Here is a 21252-nt window from a genome sequence, read left to right on the forward strand (position 1 = left end):
TGCCGGTCCCCAGTGATAGCACAGGAAGAGGACAAAGTAGTTGTAGATCATGTTATAAATATTATTTAAAAAACAGAACAGAACACACACATCGGGTCCCAGGGGGAGAGGAAGCAGTGGTGGAGCCCCAGGGCCAGGTCAGGCAAGAGCAGGCACTGATGCTAGAGGTGAGGACCCTGCCCTTGGCCACCCAGGCCGTCCAACCAGCCTGTCTGTTTTCTGGAGGCCCTTCTCACACTAGCTACTGGCATCACCCACCCCATGTGGTATAGACTGCCCATCTCTGGTGGGGCTGAGGGCAAGGACTGCACTAGTTGTCTGAGAACTAGGGGACCCTTCAACACCAAGAGCAACCTTGAGAGGTGCGAACAGTAGTGTGTTGGGGGTGGGTTACTTTAGGAAAAGTAGACACAGACCAGACAGACGAAGGAGACTGAGGCAGATGCTGAGGCAGCCCTGGAGCCACTGCCTCACGAAGTCTGAAGGCAGAAAGTAGTTTGTGGAGTCACTGGTGGTCGTCCAGCTGCTGTAGGAGTGTCCGCCTTCGCCTCTCCAGCTCCCCCTCACTCAGCTCGCTTTCCGATGTGTCCCAGCCTGTCTGTTGAGCAAAGGTGTGACTTACCTGAGCCCCTTGGACAGTGTGTCACAGGCTGGGGCAAAAGACAGGTCCTCCCATTCACCTTCTCCTTCTTGATTCCGAAGCCTGGGGAACGGTTAGGGAGCTCTGCCTGCCGGGGTTCCCTGTCCTGTTCCTGTTCTCTGTCTTCACTCTCCTTACCAGCTTTGTCTTCAGGGTCCGTCTCGCTGTCAGGACTGGTCTGTAAGAGTTCAGAGCCCATCTCAGCAGTTGAGCGGCACAGCTGGGAGGCAGGTGAAATGACTGCAGAACCTCGAGACTCCTCCTCCACTCACCGACTTGTGTCTTCTTTTCTTAGTTTTCTTTTTTGGTTTCTTGGTTTTCCGAAGACCATGATCTACAGGTTAAAAATAAAAAACTCTGAGCTGAGTCCCTCTGGGAGAAAAAGATGCCTCACCCTCAGCCCTGTACATTCTTTGTAGATGCTGGTCTGAGGAAGGCTGGATCTGGCTTTCCTTCCTTCACCCAGCTCCCTGCCTGGGCAGGGACAGGAAGCCTTGCTACACAGCCAGGCCCTCCCAATCCCAGTCAACCCTCAGGGTCTGGGACTTGCTGTGCCTCTACTCCAGCTCCCAGGCTCCTAGAAACTGCTTACCTGACCCAAGAAGGTGGGAAGATGGGGAGCCTGGTCCTCCAAGAGCAGCACCCCCACTTTCAACTGAATCAAGTGAGGAAGAAGGCTCAGAGCCAGATTCTGAGGGGTTCCGCCGCCTCCGCTTGGGGGGCCGAATAGATGGTGGGGGCAGCTCCTCTTCATCTGACTCAGAGCCCTGGGCAGGTGAGTAGATACCGGTCAGCCCAGAGGTTCTGTTTTCCAGAAGCCCTCATCTGGGAACTGGGGACAGGGAGTCCAGAGCCAAGGAGGTAATGTATAGAGGAAAGACGTATTTAATCTGTATGAGACAGTCCCGCCTCACCCTCTACCTGCCGACTCACTGAGGGTGAGTGCGAACGCTTTCGATGGTGTTTCCTGCCCTTTCTGCCATGCTTTCGGCCTTTGGTGTGGAGGTGCTGGCATTCAGTCTGCTAGAGGCAGAGTGAGAGGTGAGATCCTTGCCTTCCTGTCTCTGCTAGGGCATTCTGTCTATTCTAGGGCACCCTTAGTCCTCCCCTTCCTTGCATGGTGACAAGCTACTGAAGGTCTCATGCAGGCCTAGTTCAAAGTTAAAAGGTATAGAGGGTGGCCAAGTACCTTACCTCCAGCACCTGCAGGAACTCTCGAAAGAGCCGGATCCGCTCCGACTCCAGGGTGATCTGCTCAAAAGCTGAGTCGCACACAAAGCGCTCACGGACCTTGAACGGGGAGAGCACTGCTGATCAGACCAGGGCCTGCCTGGACCAGCTTGGACACCGCCACGAGAACTGGGCAGGGCTGGGGCAGAGGAAGGAAGGGAACTGGAGCTGGCCCAGGGCTTGTGCTGTGACTGGGGTGGGCCCTCAGTGGTGGAGAAGCTCCGCTGCCCTCAGGCCTGAGGGTGATTGGGGCCAGGCTGTGCTTCTGACCTCTTCCCAGGCAGTGCCCAGCTCCAGAGCAGGCACGGCCTGTCTCAGCATGCTTCGAAAGGCAGCTTCTCTGCGCCGCATCCTTCTGGCCTCCTCCTTTTCCCGTTCCCTCTCCCGTGCCTCTGCTTTTTCCAGCAGCTGAGGGCAAAGAAAAACAAAAACAGGGTCAGGAGTACCTTAAGAGGTAGGAAGGTGGGTCCAAAACCCAAGATAATCAGCAGGGCAATTAGGAACAAACTCTGGGGTAAGTGAAAAGACCACCCAGCCCTGCCCATCCCCTCACACTGTTGAAGGTCAGCTTGATGTTGCCTGCGTCCAGCGCAGCAGCCCTCTTGTCAAAGCTTATGACGTGGGCGAAGTCCTCAAAGGCTGTGTTCACCTCCACACAGAAGCCCCGGTCCTGTAGGCACAGCAGTGTGTGAAGTCCAGGAGCACCACAGGCCCAAGACTCAAGGCCAATGGGCAAAATGGATCAGGCTGCAAGGCATTCAAGCCTCTACCCTCAGATAGGATCCATAAGACGTGTGACACACCTTAGAAACCATGCTAAGTCTTCATTTGACAGGCCCCATTCCAACCTGTGTGGATTCATATGGAGCCAAAAAAGTCAGGAAGTATCTTCCATCTTGATAGATGACTGAGTTTTTACAACTAGGACTTTGTTCCTCTGGCCACAGCTGGACCTTCCTGCTGTTCATAGAAGCTGACATGCATACTTAACATCTGGTCTGTACCCTTTGCCTCTTGTACAGAGTGCTTGACACATTTCTCTACTAATCCTGTCATACTTGGCCAGGTCTAATTTTATGCAGACAAGAAAAATGAAATCATTTGTTCTGCCATATCCTAGGTCTAAATCCCAAATCTGCTTTCAGGCACTACACCCAGCCTGATTGCATAGGTCCTGGAAGAGATGTTGGCCAAGTGTATAGCTCTCCAGCAATATAAAAACACATGTATGTTCGTTGTCTTAAGTACACACGGCCAGCCTCTCTTTCTCATCAGAAAGCCTCCATGTGCTTGTGAAGTTAAGATCTGGGAGAGTAATCTCACTTGGCAAAGCTCATGTAGGAGGTAAGTGGGACATTGTGTCACAGGCCAGCTTTCCTGTCCTTCCACACAGCTGGCTTCCTCCAGTCTTCTATTGCTTTTCCCCAGGAGTCCTTCCCAAACACATCCTTTCAGTACAAGTGAGGTCACAGCCTGAGGGCTGTGGGTATACAGCTGTTTCCCTCCCTTGAGACTTGAGTCTCATTGAAACTGAAGCTCTCCATGTGAGTTAAACTATCAGGCTAGGATTGTCTCTCTCTACCCTGCCTCATGGCTGGGGTTGCAAGCATGTCCAGATTTTATGTAGGTGCTGAGGACTCAAGCACAGGCCCATGTGCTTGTGTGGCAGCCCTTCTCTTCCTAGGACAGGCCTTCCTTAGGGAAGGCTTGGACTACATCCTCTTCACACAGCTCACTTCACTTAGAATATCCCTCAAACTAGCTAACTGCTTCTTTTCCTCAGTTTCAATTCCTTAGACATGGCACAAGGAAAAGAAATAAACACTAAGATTGTTTTGTTATGAACAAGATACTTGACAAGTTGTTAAATTCTATGTTATTTAGAATTATACGATACATGTCTTATCCCCAAGTTACAGAAGAAATGAGGGTCAGATGTTCCAGATAAACTTGCAGGGGCTTTTAGGCCAATGAGCAGATTACTGTGACATGCAGGCAGTACTCTCCTCTCCAGGGCCTTTTTTTGTCACTTCCCCTCGTGTGAGCATGTATTCCTGAGATCTGCCCTGACACTAACTTAAAAAAAAAAAACAAAACTTACCTGATCTACATCTTCCCTAGCAGTTTCCAACCCATGCCAAACTGGCTAATCTTCTAGCCCAGATTTCCAGGCTTCTATCTGCTCCAAGTTCAGGGCCCTGCATTGTCCTAGGAGATGAGAGGTGCCCCTACAGTTCATTTGACTGGATGTCCACAGGAACTCCTAAGATCATCTGGCCTCCACGGCTACACGCCCAAATGAAGGATAGAAATCTAAACTGCTTTAGTTTAGACAAAACCCAACAGGCCATCAGTTACTCTGGCTAAATGTTAGGTCTCATAGGACCGGCATCTATACTTCATTTGCTATATTTCTTCCTGCCCGAGCTGCTTTAAAGGATCACTTCCAAAATGAAATACTCATCTTCTGCAGCCAGTTCTTTTGGCTCAACCCTTGCTATTTAAAATCTTTAACATGTAACAAAGGTAGTGCCATTCATGTCACAAAACAGTCTGGCAATTTTACATTAGTGGTTCTGTCCCAGAGTCTAACTTCACTTTGTATGTGGGGGCACATGTGAAGTTGGTTCCTGAGATCAAACTAAGGTTCCCCACCAAGCCCGAGGACCTCTTTACCTACTCAGCCATTTTACCAGCCCAACTTACACCTTTCTTAAGACAGAGTTTCTCAGGCTGAAGAGATGGTTAAGAACACTGACTGCTCTTCCAGAGGTCTTGAGTTCATTTCCTAGCAACCACATGGCTCACATGCCCTTTTCTGGTGTCTGAAGACTACTACAGTATACTCATATGTACTCATATACATAAATCTTAAAAGATAGTTTCTCTGTAAAATCCTGGCTGTCCTAGGCTCACTCTAGTCCAGGGTGGCCTTTAACTCAGGTGCACCTGCCCCTACCTCCCAAGTGATGGGATTAAAATCATCTGCCATTTTAAAAATCTTTTATATTTTTGGTATCCTAATGCACAAGAGATACAACCTTTTCTTAATATCCTATGGCGTCTTGCGCTTCCTCTCTGCTACCTAGATTCTGAAACAGCTGCCTGACTAGTCTTCCTCCTCACCTCTGGATCAAAGAGCACTGCTAACAGAGTACTGAAACAAGGGTGAACTAAAAAGCATAGCTCAATCCAAAGCCCTCTGTAAAGCTCTAGAGGGCATGTGGTTACAGAGAAATAAAAGAAAACCCCAGGACAATATGTGTCTCACTTAAGAGTAACTTTGAAACTCTCAGGGGAATTTATTCAGGTTTTTAGATAGGATCTGCTGTGAAGCCCAGGCTGACCTGCAACTTGCCCGCTCCTTACCTTCAAGCAGCGGGATTAAAAGCGAGAGCAGTTGGTTTAAGTCCATATTGAACATTACAACATTCATAGCTTTGTAAGGCAACCTGCCTAGTACCATGTCCCTCTCCACTTAAGACACAAAGTTGCCATCTTTGGCAACTGGGGGTTCCATGGTAGAACACTCCCCATTTCTGAGACAAAGGAACTGATGCTTAGAAAAGTTCTTAAGAGCTTAATCTGGACTCTACCCTAGGTCCTGCTTCTAGTCATTGTACTATATGGTATCTTAATACATATAGTATTTAGTAGAATAGTGTTTACTATTAGTTATTAATAGGATACTCATAGAATAGAATTATATATTAAAATGGTATTTACTTCCATAAATAAATAATTTTTTTTCCTTTGGAACACAACGCTCCTTTCACTTACTTACACTTGTAAGTTTGACAAACAACTATTTCTCCAGTAGAGAAAATGACAGGGCACATGGGCTAGTGAACAGCAGCTGACACTGGCCAGCACTAAGGCAGTAAGGCATAGTGAGGGAAAGAACGCCTCACCCTCTTCCTCTAAGAGGGCAGTGGCATCTCAGCCAGTGTCCATGGCATGCCTTGCAGAACGAGCCCAGTGCTGACATCATCCAAACTGGCAAGAGACACTGAAGATCCAGATTTTATGAGAAGCCAGGCATAGTGGTGCACACCTATAATCCCAGCGTGTGGGAAGTGAAAGAAGGATCAGGAGTTCAAGGCCAGCCTGGGATACCTAAGACCCTGTCTCAAGAACCAAAACAAAACAGGTTTTTATGTGAAATCTCCAGATTGTAAAGCATTAGCAACAAGTTCCAAATTCTTCAAAACACCTTCTAGGTAGGAAGGAGCTTAGATGTGGGAATGTAAGTTTACAAGTGCTGTGCTTGCTCCTCAGGCCTTTTCCACCCAGTTGCCTTTGCTCCTGACGAACCCCTATGTCTACAACATCCCACCCCTCCATCTGCTCATTTTAAGGGTAAAGGTTGATGTTAACTCTTCTGATTCCTGTCTGTAACACTGGTCCCTGGTTAATACTTCTCATGTAAGAGGGGAAAAAAAGGATTTGTTGCTCTGGTTTTTAATTGTTTTGGCACAGGGTTTGAACCTGGTTGGTACTTTCTTGCTCACACTGGCTTTGAACTTGTGGCAATTCTCCTGCCTCAGTGTTTCAAGCGCTGGGAATACTGACATGCATCACTACGTATGTCTAGAAAATGTGTCTATTTGTATCCCCAGTGCAAGCTGCCATGTTCCTGAAAAACATGACGTAGGGAGTCCTGGTCTATCCATACATAACCCCAGGTCTCCCTCACCTTGAGAATATCCTTTATGATCTTCTTCTCATCATGGAATCGTGCCTTCAACTCCTCCACATAGAACTTGAACAAGTCCAGAGGAGTAGAGCCTGCAAAAAGGGAGAGATGGGGCCTGGCGGGCGGCAGCTTCCCAAGGCTCAGGGCAGGGACAAGGACAGGGCCAGGGAGTTGGGTCCTGAGAAGCCAGACCAGACAAGGGGAAGCCTGGCTGCCTTACCCGGCTGGCCCAACATGTTGGCAAAGCGAACATCAGTGCTGACTGCTGGGTACAGCTCCATCCAGGTAGACATGGAGTGCAGCTGCCCGGTCTCATGCAGCTCGTCCAGGAAGGTCTGCACAGGGAAAGAATGAGATAGGAAGCATGGCCAGCGCCTAAGAAAAGGAGGGCAGAGGAACAAGCAGAGGCACTACAAGAGAAACATGGAGTTCACAGCCAGTAAGCCTGCCTGGAGGTGATGAGTCAGAGACCTCAGGGAGCGCGATTTCCTGCTAGGACCAGCTTAGTCATCCTACTATACCACTAAGCTGAGGGAAAACTACCTGTGTGGCTCTCACCCAAAGGAAGACACTCATATCTGAGTGTGTACAGACAGCCTGGTTCCCTGAAGGAACACTACTGTAGAGTGGCCTTGTGAGACTTCAAAGGGGCCAGTCAACAGCCAGCCTCATTCAGAAGCAGACCGCTGCAAAGAGGCTGTGGTCTAGAGCAGAACGAAGCCAAGCTTTGATTATGAGGAATATAAAAATACCTGAAAAGCCTCCCGATTCTTTCGTTGCTGGCGCCGCTCCCGAAGCCGAGCCCGTTCCCGCTCCTCCTCCTCCTCTCTCTCCAAAGCTCGAATATGTTCCTCAAAGCAGATAAGTGCATCTTCTTTGTCCATATCTACAGGCAGGATGGAGCTTAGCAGGTGCCATATCAGTAGGACAGTCCCTCAGACCCCATGTCTCAAGAATGTTTCCCATGTGGGTGCTAGGGACTCCCCAGGGGTAGAAAGGGGAAGCAGGGCTATATGGGAACAGTCACTGCTGGTAGTTCTCGCAAAAGAGTATTCATCGTATGGGGAAAAAATAGCAAGTACTCAGCTCTGATGAGTTCAGCTTTTAGAAACCACCATGTAACCTAGTTATCCTACAATCTGAGGCATCACATCTTGGGGAACTGGAAGCAGTCAGGCTTCAGTACAGCTTCAGAAGGTGGCGACAAGCCAGCAATTCCTAACTACAGTTAAGGCCACAGACCATGTTCACATGAACTGTAGATACCGTCACCACCATCTCTAGGGTTTCATATTTCTATCCCAGAGATTTCCCTGAAAGACACAGTGTTCATATAGACAGTGGACCCCAGGACTGGGGGTTGAACCCAGTAGTAGAGTACTTTGCCTAACTCAGACCTCTAAAAAAAAGATACAGCCTGACCTAAAATGGGCCAGGGTTTAATCTGTAGCACCACACAAACGAAACCATCCAGACAGATACCATCAAACATCTGGAAACTCCAGAGTCCCAAGAGGAGCAATAACTGGATGTAAGGGAAGAGGCAAGGGGGCAGGCTCTCAGCTCAGTGAGGAAAGAGCAGAGAGCCAGGCTTACTCTGCAACTGCTGGTCCTGAGCAAAGCTGGGGTTATCCATGAGGTACTGCTGGGCCTGGGACCATGTGGTTTGGAAATTGACACTACTCATCCCATCCAGGATGCTCTTCAGGGCCTGGATATTTCGACGCCGGAGCTGCTTGGCTTGTTCCTGCAAAGACACAGGATTAAAGTGAGGCAGGGCTGGAAAAGAAAAACTGAGAAAAGGAAGTAGCTAGAACTCCTTAGGAAACAAGACTCCAGACTTTTGTGTCCCCGAAAGAGGAGGAATTCCAAGTCACAGTAGCGTCCTCCTTGCCCTCCCTCACCAGGGTTCTGGCCCAGTGCAGAAAAAGGGAAGGAGAAGCTCCACACCAGCTCCCAATTCAGAAGGGACACTGAGCAGAGAATGAATAGCCAATAGCCAGGTCTACACAAAACTGAGGGCAGGAGAATCCAGCCAGTGATTGTCCATTACCTTCTCCTTCTTGGCCAGGAAGAAGAGGACATCATCATAAACTTCTTTTCTATCCCTCTCAGGGACCACAGCCCAGACCTCCAGGTCCCCAAAAGTCTGTTCTGCCCGCCTGTGAAGCACATGGGCTGTGAGTAGGTAGAGAACAGACCATGCACCTGTGTGTTCTCAGGATTCCTGAGCCACAGCCCAGCCTAGTACAGTTCCCTGACCGGTAGCGGGTGGTGGAGGTCATGCGTTCATGCTGCTCCAGGAAATGCTGCAGAGTCTGCTTGGCCTCCTTGGCTCTCAGCCGGGCCTCCTCTTTCTCCTCTTTCTCCCGCTGAGCCTTGTAAGCATTAAATGCCTGCTTCTTCTCACTCAGTTTGGGCAAGGCACTGGAGTAAACAGTTAAGGAAAGGAGAGGATGCAGCGTGAATTACCCTGACAGCCCATGAAGCAGGATCACAGACATGGGGGAAAGGTCTCCACAGCACCAAATTGGGGACCCATGCATAGACTTAGCATACAGGTGTCCAGAATATGGGTAGGATGAGAAGTGAGAGGGACAAATACTGGACCCTTTTGCTTCAAGTGTTCTCAAATTTCTATCTTATATCTGTCTCCTTAGGGCTCATTTTCCTAATGCAAGCCAGTAATCATTCACTAAGCATCTAGTTTTTCCTCCTCTAGCACCATATCCCAGCCACTCAGATCTGAATGTCAGCACCCAAGTGGGAGTCAATGCAATTGAGTGTCGATTCAAATTGGGACGTCTCAGAGAGTTCCTGGCCCAGGTGCTTCCACCACAAGGGCTATCCCACTCCTACTCAAGCGTACCTGTAACGGGGGTCAGTGACTACCATCTTCATGGCCTGTTCCCATGAGGCATTGGAAGGGACAGCCTGGAACAGAGAGGCATAGGTCTTAGAGCCGGATAACTTTCAAGCCCTCCAGGCCTTCCCTTAGCAGCCCTTCAAATCCCCAGCACCTTGTCCCTTAGCAGCTCTTTGAATGCCTGCTTTGCCTTCTCCCGGTTGCTCCAACTGAGGCCAGATCTCTCTGGTTCTGGCTTAGCTTCCTCCTCTTCCTGTGGTGGCCGATGCTGTCCAGTAGAGCTGGAGAGTAGAAGGGACTCAGCCACAGTGCCCATGGTCCTTACAGTTTTCAGTGCCCTTCACTCTCAGCAACTTATTGTCCTTTTCTTGCTCCCCAGAAAGCCCTTCGGAGGTCATACTCAGCTCTTGACATGTCCCCCCCAAGGTTCTAAAGAGAATGAGGATGAAGAGTTTGAGGCTGTAGTGAAAGGGAGCAGCCCATACCTGCTGGGGCCCTCCTCCCGCTGCAGGAAGCCCTGTTCCAGGGGCTGGGCAGCCTCCAGCACATCACAGTCTTCACTTCGACCTGGTTCAGGTTCCAGGAGGGCCATGGACACTGGGATGGGACCCGGCGGTATGGGTGGAGGGTCAGGCTGTGGCTGAGGTGGCTGTGGCTGTAGTGTCTGTAGGTGCTGGGTCTGCTGTTTTCTGCAGGTAAGCCAAAGAGTGATGGTGTACTAAAGCAGAGACAGGAAGGTAGGGGTGTGCCAATTTCTCTAGCCTGGGTCTTAAAAGCATCTGACTCTATAAAGAAGTATGGCTCCTCTTCCCACAGAGGAAGGATAACAGTGAGTCCACTCTCCCCAAAGTGTTCCAAGGAAGGAAGGGTACATAGTCAAGTCACTTACCCTCCAGACTCTTGTTTGACTAGGGCTGCAAAGGGAAAAAGAGAGCAGTTGGGGATAGCAAAGAACTCCCTGTAGTCTTGCCCAGTCTTCCCCTTTACCTCCAGGACACCTCACCTTCCAGGTCATCCAGGTCCTTGGGCCGGGTCCAGCGGGACTCCTGGCTCTGGTTGTTGTAGTAGTAGGGCTTTCCTGTGTCTGACTTATACTCTTTCCAGGGACACTGGGACAGCAGCATCTGTAAGGGGATGGGCCAAAGGTCATGAGCTAAGGGGACCCAGTGAGCATAAGACAGTAAAGATAAGTCTTTAGTTGCCACCTGGCCTTGCCTAAGTGGGGAAAATGGACATCCTAAGATCCTAGGGAGGCAATTACAAGGAGCATGGAGGTGGTCAGGGATCTTGTGTCAGAGGAACCACAGTGAAAATGGTTGGAGACTCAAGGAAGAAAGAGAACTTGGAAGGACCAGGGAAGCTGAGAGGAAGGACCAGAAAACCCCACTCAGGACCTCTGCCTTAGACTTGAGCACGCTGGGCTTCTCCCACACGGATTGTTTATCATCAGCATTGTAGTAGTAGATGCGCCCATCAGGGGCCACATGTTCACTCCATAAGGCCCTCTGGGGGAAGGGAAGATACACAGAATTGTAGTGAGGCTCCTTTCCCAAAACCTTTCCTTACCTAAAGACTTAGCCATCAACCTTCCTCCCACTTTCTACCCAAAAATCTAAACTGGAAGCACTCACCGGAGGGCCTGTCCCCACCACAGCAGCTAAAAAAGAAGGCAAAGAAAGCGTACTAAGCCCTTGCTCCAAACCCCCATTTTCTCCCCACTTAGTCCTCCCTTATTCCATCCCATAAATGTCCCCCTGTTCCCATCAACATCCCAACAGGCATGATCCAGCGTGGGCTCCAGTCCATGGTCCCCTCTCCCCTGTGCCCCCCAACCTCCGAGCCTGGGGGAACAGGTCCCCAGAAGACTCACAGCTGGCGGTGTCCGCACCTGGAGCCGTCTGCCGAGAAAGAGGAGGGGGAAGGGTTGGGGCCAAGCCCAGTGGCCCCCAGGACCCAGGCCATGGGAGAATGGAGAAGCAGGCCAGGCCAGGATCTGTGTGTCCTGTTCCCAGGGATCTCTGCCGACTAACAGTCCTATTCCCACCCACCCCCACCAGGACTGTGACTCTCAGATCCCAGGGAGAGTTGCATAGTAGCTCCTTTCTTCATTTTCCACAAGAGTATTTTGTTGAGTCAACTTCTGAGATCCATCTTCACAGTAGATGTCAAACTCGACACCCAACTCAAGACTCCACTGCACTGAACAGCAGCACAGGAAGGTGCAGCACAGGAAGGAGCCACTGCCCCCTCCAGAGGAAAGGGTGTGATATGAGCAGCCTTCTTAGCATGTCTAGGATGCAGGAGTATCTGGATGAGTGTGTTTTTTAAGAGTGCTGGATGGCTTGAGAAGGAGAGAACCTGTTGCCTTCATCCCACTTGAGAGGGTGGGAGAGGGTAGGAAACCACAACTGCTGAGTGTGTGGCTGTTGAGAATTTGAATGTGAGGAACGCAGCCAGGGACCACAGAAGATATGATAGGATGGAAAGAACAGAGTGCACATCCATGCATTCCAAGTCAGACCTGCTTCCTGCTAGCCCCTAGCGCACGCTTACCGCTGCAGTGACTGGCACCGCTGGCATCAGCATCCCCGGCATTATCGGAGGGACCATTCCTGGTATCTATGGATATAAAGACCAGCAGCCAATGTTAGAGTAAGGGAGGGCTAAACAAAATAGTTTTTTTGAGTTAGGATTCCTAAGAGACTCCTTTTGGGTCCCGACCCTCACTAGAGCACATACTCTGAGAGTCTTCAGGTTCTGGACATTTACCATGCCTAAGAACTGTTTTAGGCAGAGACAAACAGGCAAAAATCTAGCCCAAAGTTCCCTTCCTTCCCCAGTTCTCCCCAGCTAAAGACCCCTGTGGAATCGGTTACCTGTGTAAGTGGAGGCGGTGCCCCCATTGGTGGAAGCATTGGGGGCAATATGCCAGGTGGCATGGGGGGGATAGCTGGAGGTCTCTGACTCATAGGGGGGAGCCCCATTGGAGGAAAAGGAGGTGGGAGCCCTGGAGGGGGCATCTGGAAATGAGGAAAGAAAAATAAACTAAACAAAGGACACTGTCTTATTATGGCAGACACCACCTATCTCAGGAACTACCCAGACCTCATCCCAGCCTAGAGGTGATTCCAAGGCTTTCCATTGAGAAGTAAAAGGTATTAAGACTGTCTCCCTCCTCACTACTGATAAAGACAGGCAGTCTAGGAGTTCTTGGGCATAATAGCAAGCACACAGCTTCCTAACAAGTGAGGAAGGGAAAGGAAAAGGGCAAAGAAACGGTGTCAAGAGGGAGGTTGCACGCCCCTGAAAGCTGCAGGTGAGGTGGACAAGGCAAGGACCCTGGTCTCCTGCCTCCCATCCCTTTCTGACTCATGACCTCCAATGCTATTCCAGCCCAAAGTCAGAGGCTTTTCATAAAGAGCACAGTAAGGAATAATGAAAAAGAAAGAAGCCTCCCCAGGCCTCACTCTACTGGAAGTCTTTCCCTTCCATTTCTCCTACCTCCATCCAGCCCTTTGTATCCCAAGGACAAAACAAAAGGAAAACTGTCACTTAATGGACTAGAGCTTAAGAGCAGCTCTCCCACCCCAGTGCTCAACACCACCCATCTTCCAAAGGCTGCAAAAGGGTGTATAACAGGTCCTTCCTGGCAACATGGCAGTCGTAGGGTGGGGGCTAAGGGTGCAGCCTGGAAAAGCCAAGCCCAGGAAAACACATAAAACTTACGAAGGGTGGTGGCATCATGGGGGGCCCCGGTGGGAAGGGGGCAGGCGCTGCTGGGGGCCGGGGACCAGAATCGGGAACCGACTGTTGAGGGAGAGAAAAGTCATAGGACCCAGGATGGGCACAGAAATGGGCTTTTGCAGAAGGGAAGCAGAGGGGGTGAGGATGAAAGAGAAACACAAGTTGAAGAGGGAGTTTCCAAGCCCCATTTCCTGCCCATTCCAAGCCTGAGCCCTTTTGATCTATCCCAGAAAGCCAGCTGATGGAGTCTGTCATATCAGTTTTACTTTAGGAGTTCCCATTTTGGCAATGCCACTGCAGAGGCACAGAAGGCTCAGCAACAGGCATCTGGTTCTTCTCATGGCTTCAACCCATTCTCTTGCCCCTCTCTCAAGCCTGTTAGGGGTTCACATCTTTTATCTTTCAATTTACTGGGTTGAAGATTCAATCCAAAGCTGCTGTTCCTTTAAAGCCCTAGTCTCTTTGTGACCAGCATCCTCCCTAACCAGACTAGTGTTCACTCATCCATGTCTCCACTTCTACTCCCAGCCCCTCATCCCCATCACCCCACCTCCGATGGTACCTTTCCTTTACAAACCCTGAACATGGACACAGGCTTGCACAGTCCAAGTGTTCCTGTCTTGCCCCAATGGCTGATCACATGATACTATTTAAAGTAGCTTTCTTCAATTTCTCCTCTGATATTTGCCCTACTAGAGCGTGATGTCATTCCACAAAGACTAGGATCACATGGCTTTCTGAAAGCTGGATTCCTGGTACCTGCCTCAGGGTCTGGCATATATAGGTACTCAATAAATACTGAATGGATTTAAAACAATGAAGCAAACATCTTTATAAAACTTTCTAATTCTAAAATGTCATACTCTCAACACACACACACATATATATGATAGATGTACAAATCATTATATATATGTGTGTATATATATATAAAATGATATAGAAAATTTTTCATTTTAACATATTTATAAACAGAAAAGGAAATAAGTAAAGACTAATCAGATAAAAACATAAAATGAAGCACACTCATAAGAATGAGGAAACTCATTACTAAGATATGGATTGATGCCAACATCTAAAGATACACTAATAAGTTCAGGGGAGGCCAGGTATGGTGAAGCTTTATTGTGCATAAATACCAGTGATAAGAGAGACAAAAGACAGGAGACTTTCTATATATGCCATTGTATGCCTTATGAATATGCAACTATATGGTTTTATTACCTGTTCAAAAATACTAGGGGTGGGGCAGCCGGAGACACTGCTCTTCCAGAGGACCTAGGTTCAGTCTCCCAGCTCCCACATGATGGCTCACAACTGTGTATACCCCAATTCCAGGGATCTCACACATGATGGCTCACAACTGTACGTACCCCAGTTCCACACTCTACTGGCCTCCATGAGTACCAGGCACAGACATGATGCACAGATGTACGTGCAGGCAAACATGTACATGGCTGAGGAGATGGCTCAGTGGACAGGAGCAGTTGCTACATGAGTACCTAAGTTTGGATGCCAACATAACACACACACACACACACACACACACACACACAACTGTGCAGGGTTGTTATACCGATGCTATGAAGGACTGAGACAAGATAATTATTAGGGCTTGCTAGCTGCCAGCCTACCGAAGGTTCAATGAGAGGCCTATCTCTAGTAAATCTGGCAGTGAGGGATGGATAAAATGCTATCTTCCTCTGGCCTCTGGTCATAGACATGGACAAACTGTCTAATGTTGTTTGGTTTTGTTTTAGAGACAGGGTGTCACTATATAACCTGGGCTATCCTGAAACTCATTCTGTAGATCAGATTAGTTTAGAACTCAAGAGATCCTCCTATCTCTGCCCCTGGCACTGGGATTAGAGGTGTGCCCATGCCTGGCTCAAACACTTTTTACAAGGTGAAGATGTAACTAGAGGGCTGAGGAACAGCACAAGAACTCTAGGAAGAGTTTGTATGGAGAGGAGGAGCTGCCTCCCAACTGTTTCTCAGTTACCCCTCTCCTGAGGCCTGGGCAGTTAAAACTGCTTTCTAGCCTTTATCTGTGGAAGTATTGTTTACCTTGTCCTAAGTAGCTATGTACCAAGCTACTGAAATTCTCTGTTCTCTACCTTCAGCTAAGCTACCGTTTCTATCCTCTGGAGATTTTATCTGTATGGAATGTCAGAAATCACTTGCCACAGGAGGATATCAACTCTGTGTTCTACTATTTCACCTTAAGCTGCTTTAACAGCTTTTTTTAAAGATATATAACTTATTGTGTTGTGTGCACTGGTGTTTTACCTGCATGTATGTTGTGTGAGGATGTCAGAAGCCCTAAAACTGGAGTTATACATATATATGTAAGCTGCCATGTGGTTGCTGGGAAATTGAACCAGGGTCCTCTGGAAGAAGCAGCCAGTGCTCTTAACTACTGAGCCATCTTAAACCCTTCAGTCTTATCAGGCCCAGCAGCACCATCTGCTAAAGATGGACTTGGAGTCGCTCTCCATAACATCCTTGATGATACCCAGTTCTCTTAGTTTTACCTCCGAAAGGCTCTTCCATCTAAAAATTGCTTCCATTTTTTCTCACACTTCTTGCCCAAACCACTTTTCCCATCTGATCTACCATGTGGCTTCCCAAACTGTTACATCCACTTCTGTCTGAATCCACAACACCCTCCAAAATACCTATCAGATACACAAGCATCTGCATAGAGCTCTCCATTGGTTTCTCACTGTTCTGAGAGCAAACGCCAAGACCCAACCCAGGTCTGTGAGGCAGTGACCCTGCCAGCCTCTTCCATCCCCATCTTCTGTGCTCCAGCCACACTCAGTTCTCTGATCTCAGGCATCTTTCCTATGTCCTATAAACATTTCACAATCAACAAACATTTCTAGTGAAAGCCTTCAGTAACCCATGGCACTAGCCAGAGCCACCTTTACATGCTTACCACCATCACCTTTCTGCCAGGAGTCACCCATCACAATCTTAGCCACTAGTGTAACTCTAAATGTGCTATCTCATGTGGCAGTAAAATATGTACTGTACTAAACATGGATCCTCAGGCTGAAGGGATGGCTCAGAGGTAAAGAGCACTGACTGCTCTTCCAGAGGTCCTGAGTTCAAATCCCAGGAACCACATGGTGGCTCACAACCATCTGCAATGGGATCTGATGCCCTCTTCTGGCATGCAGACAGAATAGTGTATACATAATAAACTTGAGGGGAAAAAAAACAAAAACATGGATCCTCCCTTACATCTTAGATTTAATAAACTATAACATTTAGTGTAACTCCAATAAAATGAAAGGTCTTATGGGGAGAGGAAACTCAGCACAGTGGCTCAGCACTGTAATTCCAACTCTTAAGAAACTTGCCTGCATTTGATCTGTGGGACCCACAGAGTAGAAACAGAACTGACTTCACAACCTTCCTCTGACCTCCACTGCAGCACAATGCACCATCATCCAAATGAGTAAGAGAAATATAGAAAAAATTAAAGTGCAGCAGTTTGTTGACTTGGCTGGTCTTGGCAAGCCCCGCCAAATTCAGTGGGCACTAGTAAGGCCTGCTTACCAACAAAACATAATTCTTGTTTGTGGAGGAGCTGGAGGAGATGCTGACTATCATCATCAATGGAGACAGGTTACCACTTTATACCTCTACCTCTAGCCAGACTTACAGCAGAACAATCCTCTTCCCTCAGCCTCCCAAGTGCCAGGATTACAGTCATGTGCCAAGGTTTGTTGTTTGAGACGGGGTCTTGGGTGGCTTGGGCTGGTCCTACCTCCACCTCCAAGTGCTGGACTTACAGGAATGACAGCGCACACACTGCCACTCCTCTCACATCTGAGAAAAGTTGGATGAGCAATGGTAAAGGGTGGGACAGTGTTTCATACCAGCCTTCCCTGAAAGTGATTACATCACCAAGATTCAACCCTCATCTTAAGGATGAACAGTGGTGCCTACTGCCCACCCTGTAAAATTCCTCAACTTAGAGCCAGGTTTTTTTTTTTTTTTTTTTTTTAAGATTTATTTAATGTTTATGAGTACACTGTAGTTGACTTCAGACACCCCAGAAGAGGGCATCAAATCCCATTACAGATGGTTGTGAGCCACCATGTGGTTGCTGGGAATTGAACTCAGAACCTCTAGGAGAGTAGTCAGTGCTCTAACCACTGAGAAATCACTCCAGTCCAAACCAGCTGTTCTTAATTTGGCATATGCCTTTAAGTTTGGAGGCAAAGGCAGGTGGACTTCAGCAAATTCAAGGCTATCTTGGTCTACATATCAAGTTCCAAGACAGCCAGAACTACAAAGAGAGAGACCCTGTCTCAAAATGAATATATAAATTAGTAAATTAGGGATGGTGGCATACACCTTTAGTTCCAGAACTTGGGAGGCAGAGGCATTTCTGAGGCCATAGTCAAGATAACCAGGACTACAAGGGGGAAACACTGTCTCATAGAAACAAAACCTAAATACTTTTCCCCCCTTCATCTACCATCCAAAGCCTTTCAATACAGCCAATCCCACATCTAGCCCTGAAGCCAGGGCTTCCCAGTTAACTTTCTATTCAGGAATTGTTAGAATTCTCTCATTTTGTTCAAGATGATCCAGTGTTAACTCCTTCATTTTACTTTTACACAACCACACACCCACACACATTCTGTCCTTTTAGGACCAAGCACACCACTTGGCAGCCCCATGTACGTCTGTGGATGTTTACTGAGCTTCCGAGAGTGCCCACCTCTCCACTCCAGTGTGCTACATTTTAGGGTTTTCCACTCACTTCATAATGACTGAAGACGTGTGAGGCATGCGAATATGCAGAGGCCCAAAGCTAATGTTAAGAATCATCCTTAATCAACCTTTTACCCCATTCCTTGAGGAGAGCAGGGTCTCTCAATCAAAGTCAGAGCTCACTGATAAAGCCAATCTCACTAGCCGACTTGCTCTGGTGACCCAGTCTCTGTGTTCAAAGGCTAAAATGATAGGGAGGTGAGTATCTGGTATGTACTGGGATCTGAACTCCAATCCTTGTGCCACCGCAGCAAGCATCAGCCACTAAGCCATCTCGACAGCCTGCGTTTTCTCTTTTGTAACCTTGCCGGTTGTCTGGACAGAGCGGCCCTCCATGTGAAGTGCTTTGAAGAAACTGCCTCATCCCTAACCTTGGTGGATTTCTGCATACGACCTAAAATACTGTTTGTACTTGTTTGTTTGCAAACATCCTCTGGAGTACAGTCTGTAAAAGAAACATGTAGGCAAGTAGATTCTTTACCTTGGTGAAGGCAGCAGGTATCAAATACTCATATGGGAAAAGCCACATGATAGAAAGCTAACTGTACGGACACTTCTGGGCAGAATTCAAACCCAGACCCATTTTAATCCGTTACCGAGGAAGAGAGAGCTATGGGAAGAATGGGAATGATCATGGAACCTTCAGCCTTCCTTCCCTCGCCCCCAGGCTTCCCCTAAGCTGTCCTTTCTCTCCTGCTCCTCTCACCTGCTGCAACACCAATACAACTTTGGGACGCTTACACTTCTGAGTGAACTCAGAAGTGACCAGTGCAAAAGGACACAAGAAAGGAAGCTGAAGACAAGCAGATCTGAAAATCGTCTTCCCTGGACCAGAACATACAGTCTGGGGCAGGGAAGAGTCAATGCTGAGACACATCTGACCATCCAGTCATCATGTATTCAGGGGACCAATGGAAGCATCCTCATACAAGATGTAATCAACTCTCAGCCTTTAAATCTGAGGGATATCTCAGAAGTGAGCACTCAGAACACAGAAAAAGACAAGAACCAGAGAAGAGAACAGAAATCACAGCTAACAGTAATGTCTGCTGGGTGCATATTATGAGCCAGAGTCATACCACACATTCATTAAATCCTCACAACCTTCTGAGGAATTATCCCATTTCATGGAGAAGTTGGGGTTCTGACAGGGTACTTCTTCTCTACGGTTCTCAGAGATTAAACAGCGGAGGCAGATCCAAGCAATCTGACCGCCCAAGCTGCCTCCCAGAAAGGATGCCACAGATGACATTTCTTTGCCTCATCTTAACCCTCCCCCAGCCCTCATCCCAATCCTCACACAATCCTGAGATTCTGAGACAGCCAGGTGATCCTAGGTAGGCCTGGCCTGACTTACTCACCAAAGGAGCTGTAAGAAAATGAAGGCTAGGAGGCATTTCTCAGAAAGAGGCAGCCATCATCAAAAAGAAACAGGGTTGGCCGAGTGGTTGAGCACTACAGTACTTGCTGGCATTAACAAGGCCCTAGGTTCAATAGAGTGCGGAGAAGAACAGCTGAGCCCAATCACCCAGTAGTCTCTCCACTGACCTGCTGAGACCAAATAGGATCAGCCCCTCCCCCACCCACTTCCTAGCCTCTACTCTGGTAAGCCTTAGCATTCCTTCTGCTCCCCACAAAGAGCCAGGAGATCTTTCTAGAATTCAACATTTTGGCTTCTGATCTTCCATCACCTCTTCACTCTCCCGAAGAATAGAATGCTGTTACTCCTGGTTCTCATCTTTTTTGAGCCAGGGGTCAACTTCCTCCCATTTCTCCAACATTTCCCAAAGCCCATGCCTGCCAGGACCCAACCTTGCAAGCATTAAATATCTCATCCGCAAATCCCGGGGAAATTTTCCCCAACCAAGCTGAAGGTCTCCACATCTTCATGCTTGCCGCATTCGATTAAATTTCCTCCTCAAATCCCGCCCCCTTTTGCAACTGATGGAGATTCAGTTTATCATATTGCCCATTTTCCTTTTTAAAAGTCAATGGGAAATTCGAGGCCCAAGGAAAGGTGGTGACTTGCCCAAGGTCACACAGAGTTATTACAGTCTGTTTGAAGGCAGAGCAAGGGTTGGGACGCCTCTGCTCGTCCCTCCAGTTCTGAGGTGAAAACCAGGAGCCTCTTTCCTCAGAAGCCCCTCCTAACCTCAGGAGAGACAGGTTTTGTGAACGGGTTTGTAAAGAAGGGAGACCCCCTAAGGTCCAAAGGGGCACTGAGCGCTTCCAAAAGAAATAAGCCGAGTTCTGGGGGAGGGGCACGGGCCACGCCAAATAGCCCACGGTTGGTAACTAGCTTCCATCTCCCGCCCTCTCTTCTTCCCCGACCCTTTTCCACAGACCCACCGTTCACTTCATCCCTTCCTCCTTCTCACACAGTGCCTCAGCTCTCAGTCCCCTCAGCCCCGGGCCGCACACCCCGCCCCCCCGTCATGCTCCATAATGGCCTCCCCGCCCCTTCTACCCCCAATCCCCGCCCCCACCTACCTACTGGGCTTCTTTTCCTCACCCCTCGGTCCCCTCGCCCTCCCTCAGGGTCCCGGGTACCCTGGCGGCCCTCCCGCCTCCCCGGCCCGAGCCCGGGCCGCAGGGGGCGCTGTGAGACAGCCCCGGGCCTCTCCACCCCCGCGCGGGGACGTTACCATGCCAGAGCCTCAGAGCAGCTGGGCCGGCTCGGCCCACTCGCCAGTAAAAACAGCTCTGATTGGTCGGGCTTCAGCCGGGAGGGCGGGGCCAGTGGGAGGTCGCACCCCTTCGTAGCCGGGGCTCCGGTTGCTCACGCCAAGGAGCGGAGCCCCCAACCGGCCCGGTGTGCCCGGCCCGGCTCCGCCTCCGGCACGGAGCGCCAAGCTCCGCCCCCACGTGCGCAAGACTCCTGGGCACGCCCCCGGGGCGGGGCACGCCTGGACCCGCCTGGGACTGACCGCGCGCTGGTTACGCCGAGCGGCGTGGATGCCCGGGTCACGGCTCCGCCGCCCGCGCGTTGGGCAGCACTGCGGTTCATAGAGCGGGTCCTTTCCATGCTTATTTTCTTTAGTTTTTATTTCTTAATTCAAGAACTGTTCACTGTTCCAGGAACAGTATGTGTCGGGCGCGGCCCGTAAATCCCCTAAAGGAGTGGCAAACGGCCTCTCGCTGGGTTATTTTTGGAATCTGGCTCTATAACTTCCACAATGTGAGATAAGCGTTCGGTTGTGCAGATAAGAGGAGCTACTTAAAGGGTGTGCACACTCCAGTTCTTGGGCTAGTACAGCTGGCCCTGGCATTGCACCCGTTTAC

General features: G+C 49.2%; 1 protein-coding gene across 5 annotated transcripts; it reads right to left on the bottom strand.

The window, feature by feature from the left end:
- Positions 1 to 60: 60 nt before the first annotated feature.
- On the bottom strand, positions 61 to 20601 carry PRPF40B (pre-mRNA processing factor 40 homolog B). 5 transcript variants are annotated; one of them, XM_080939106.1, is made up of 26 exons: positions 20461 to 20601; positions 13159 to 13239; positions 12309 to 12452; positions 11986 to 12051; positions 11303 to 11330; positions 11064 to 11089; positions 10827 to 10937; positions 10436 to 10556; positions 10322 to 10346; positions 9918 to 10121; positions 9587 to 9713; positions 9436 to 9500; positions 8829 to 8993; positions 8620 to 8728; positions 8163 to 8313; positions 7319 to 7452; positions 6787 to 6901; positions 6567 to 6658; positions 2424 to 2540; positions 2141 to 2278; positions 1835 to 1930; positions 1574 to 1663; positions 1233 to 1407; positions 913 to 974; positions 779 to 818; positions 61 to 598 (listed from the first exon to the last, which is right to left on the bottom strand). In XM_080939106.1, the coding sequence occupies exons 2-26, from the start codon at positions 13174 to 13176 to the stop codon at positions 564 to 566; spliced, it is 2454 nt and encodes an 817-aa protein (XP_080795232.1). In that variant the 5' UTR covers positions 13177 to 13239; positions 20461 to 20601; the 3' UTR covers positions 61 to 563. The 5 variants fall into 5 exon arrangements, with proteins under 5 accessions (XP_080795232.1, XP_080795230.1, XP_080795229.1 ...); XM_080939104.1 differs by having other exon boundaries at positions 61 to 594; positions 681 to 818; XM_080939103.1 differs by having other exon boundaries at positions 681 to 818.
- Positions 20602 to 21252: the final 651 nt, after the last annotated feature.

This window comes from Micromys minutus (genome assembly GCF_963924665.1).
Source record: "Micromys minutus genome assembly, chromosome: 27".
Taxonomy (NCBI): Eukaryota; Metazoa; Chordata; class Mammalia; order Rodentia; family Muridae; genus Micromys; species Micromys minutus.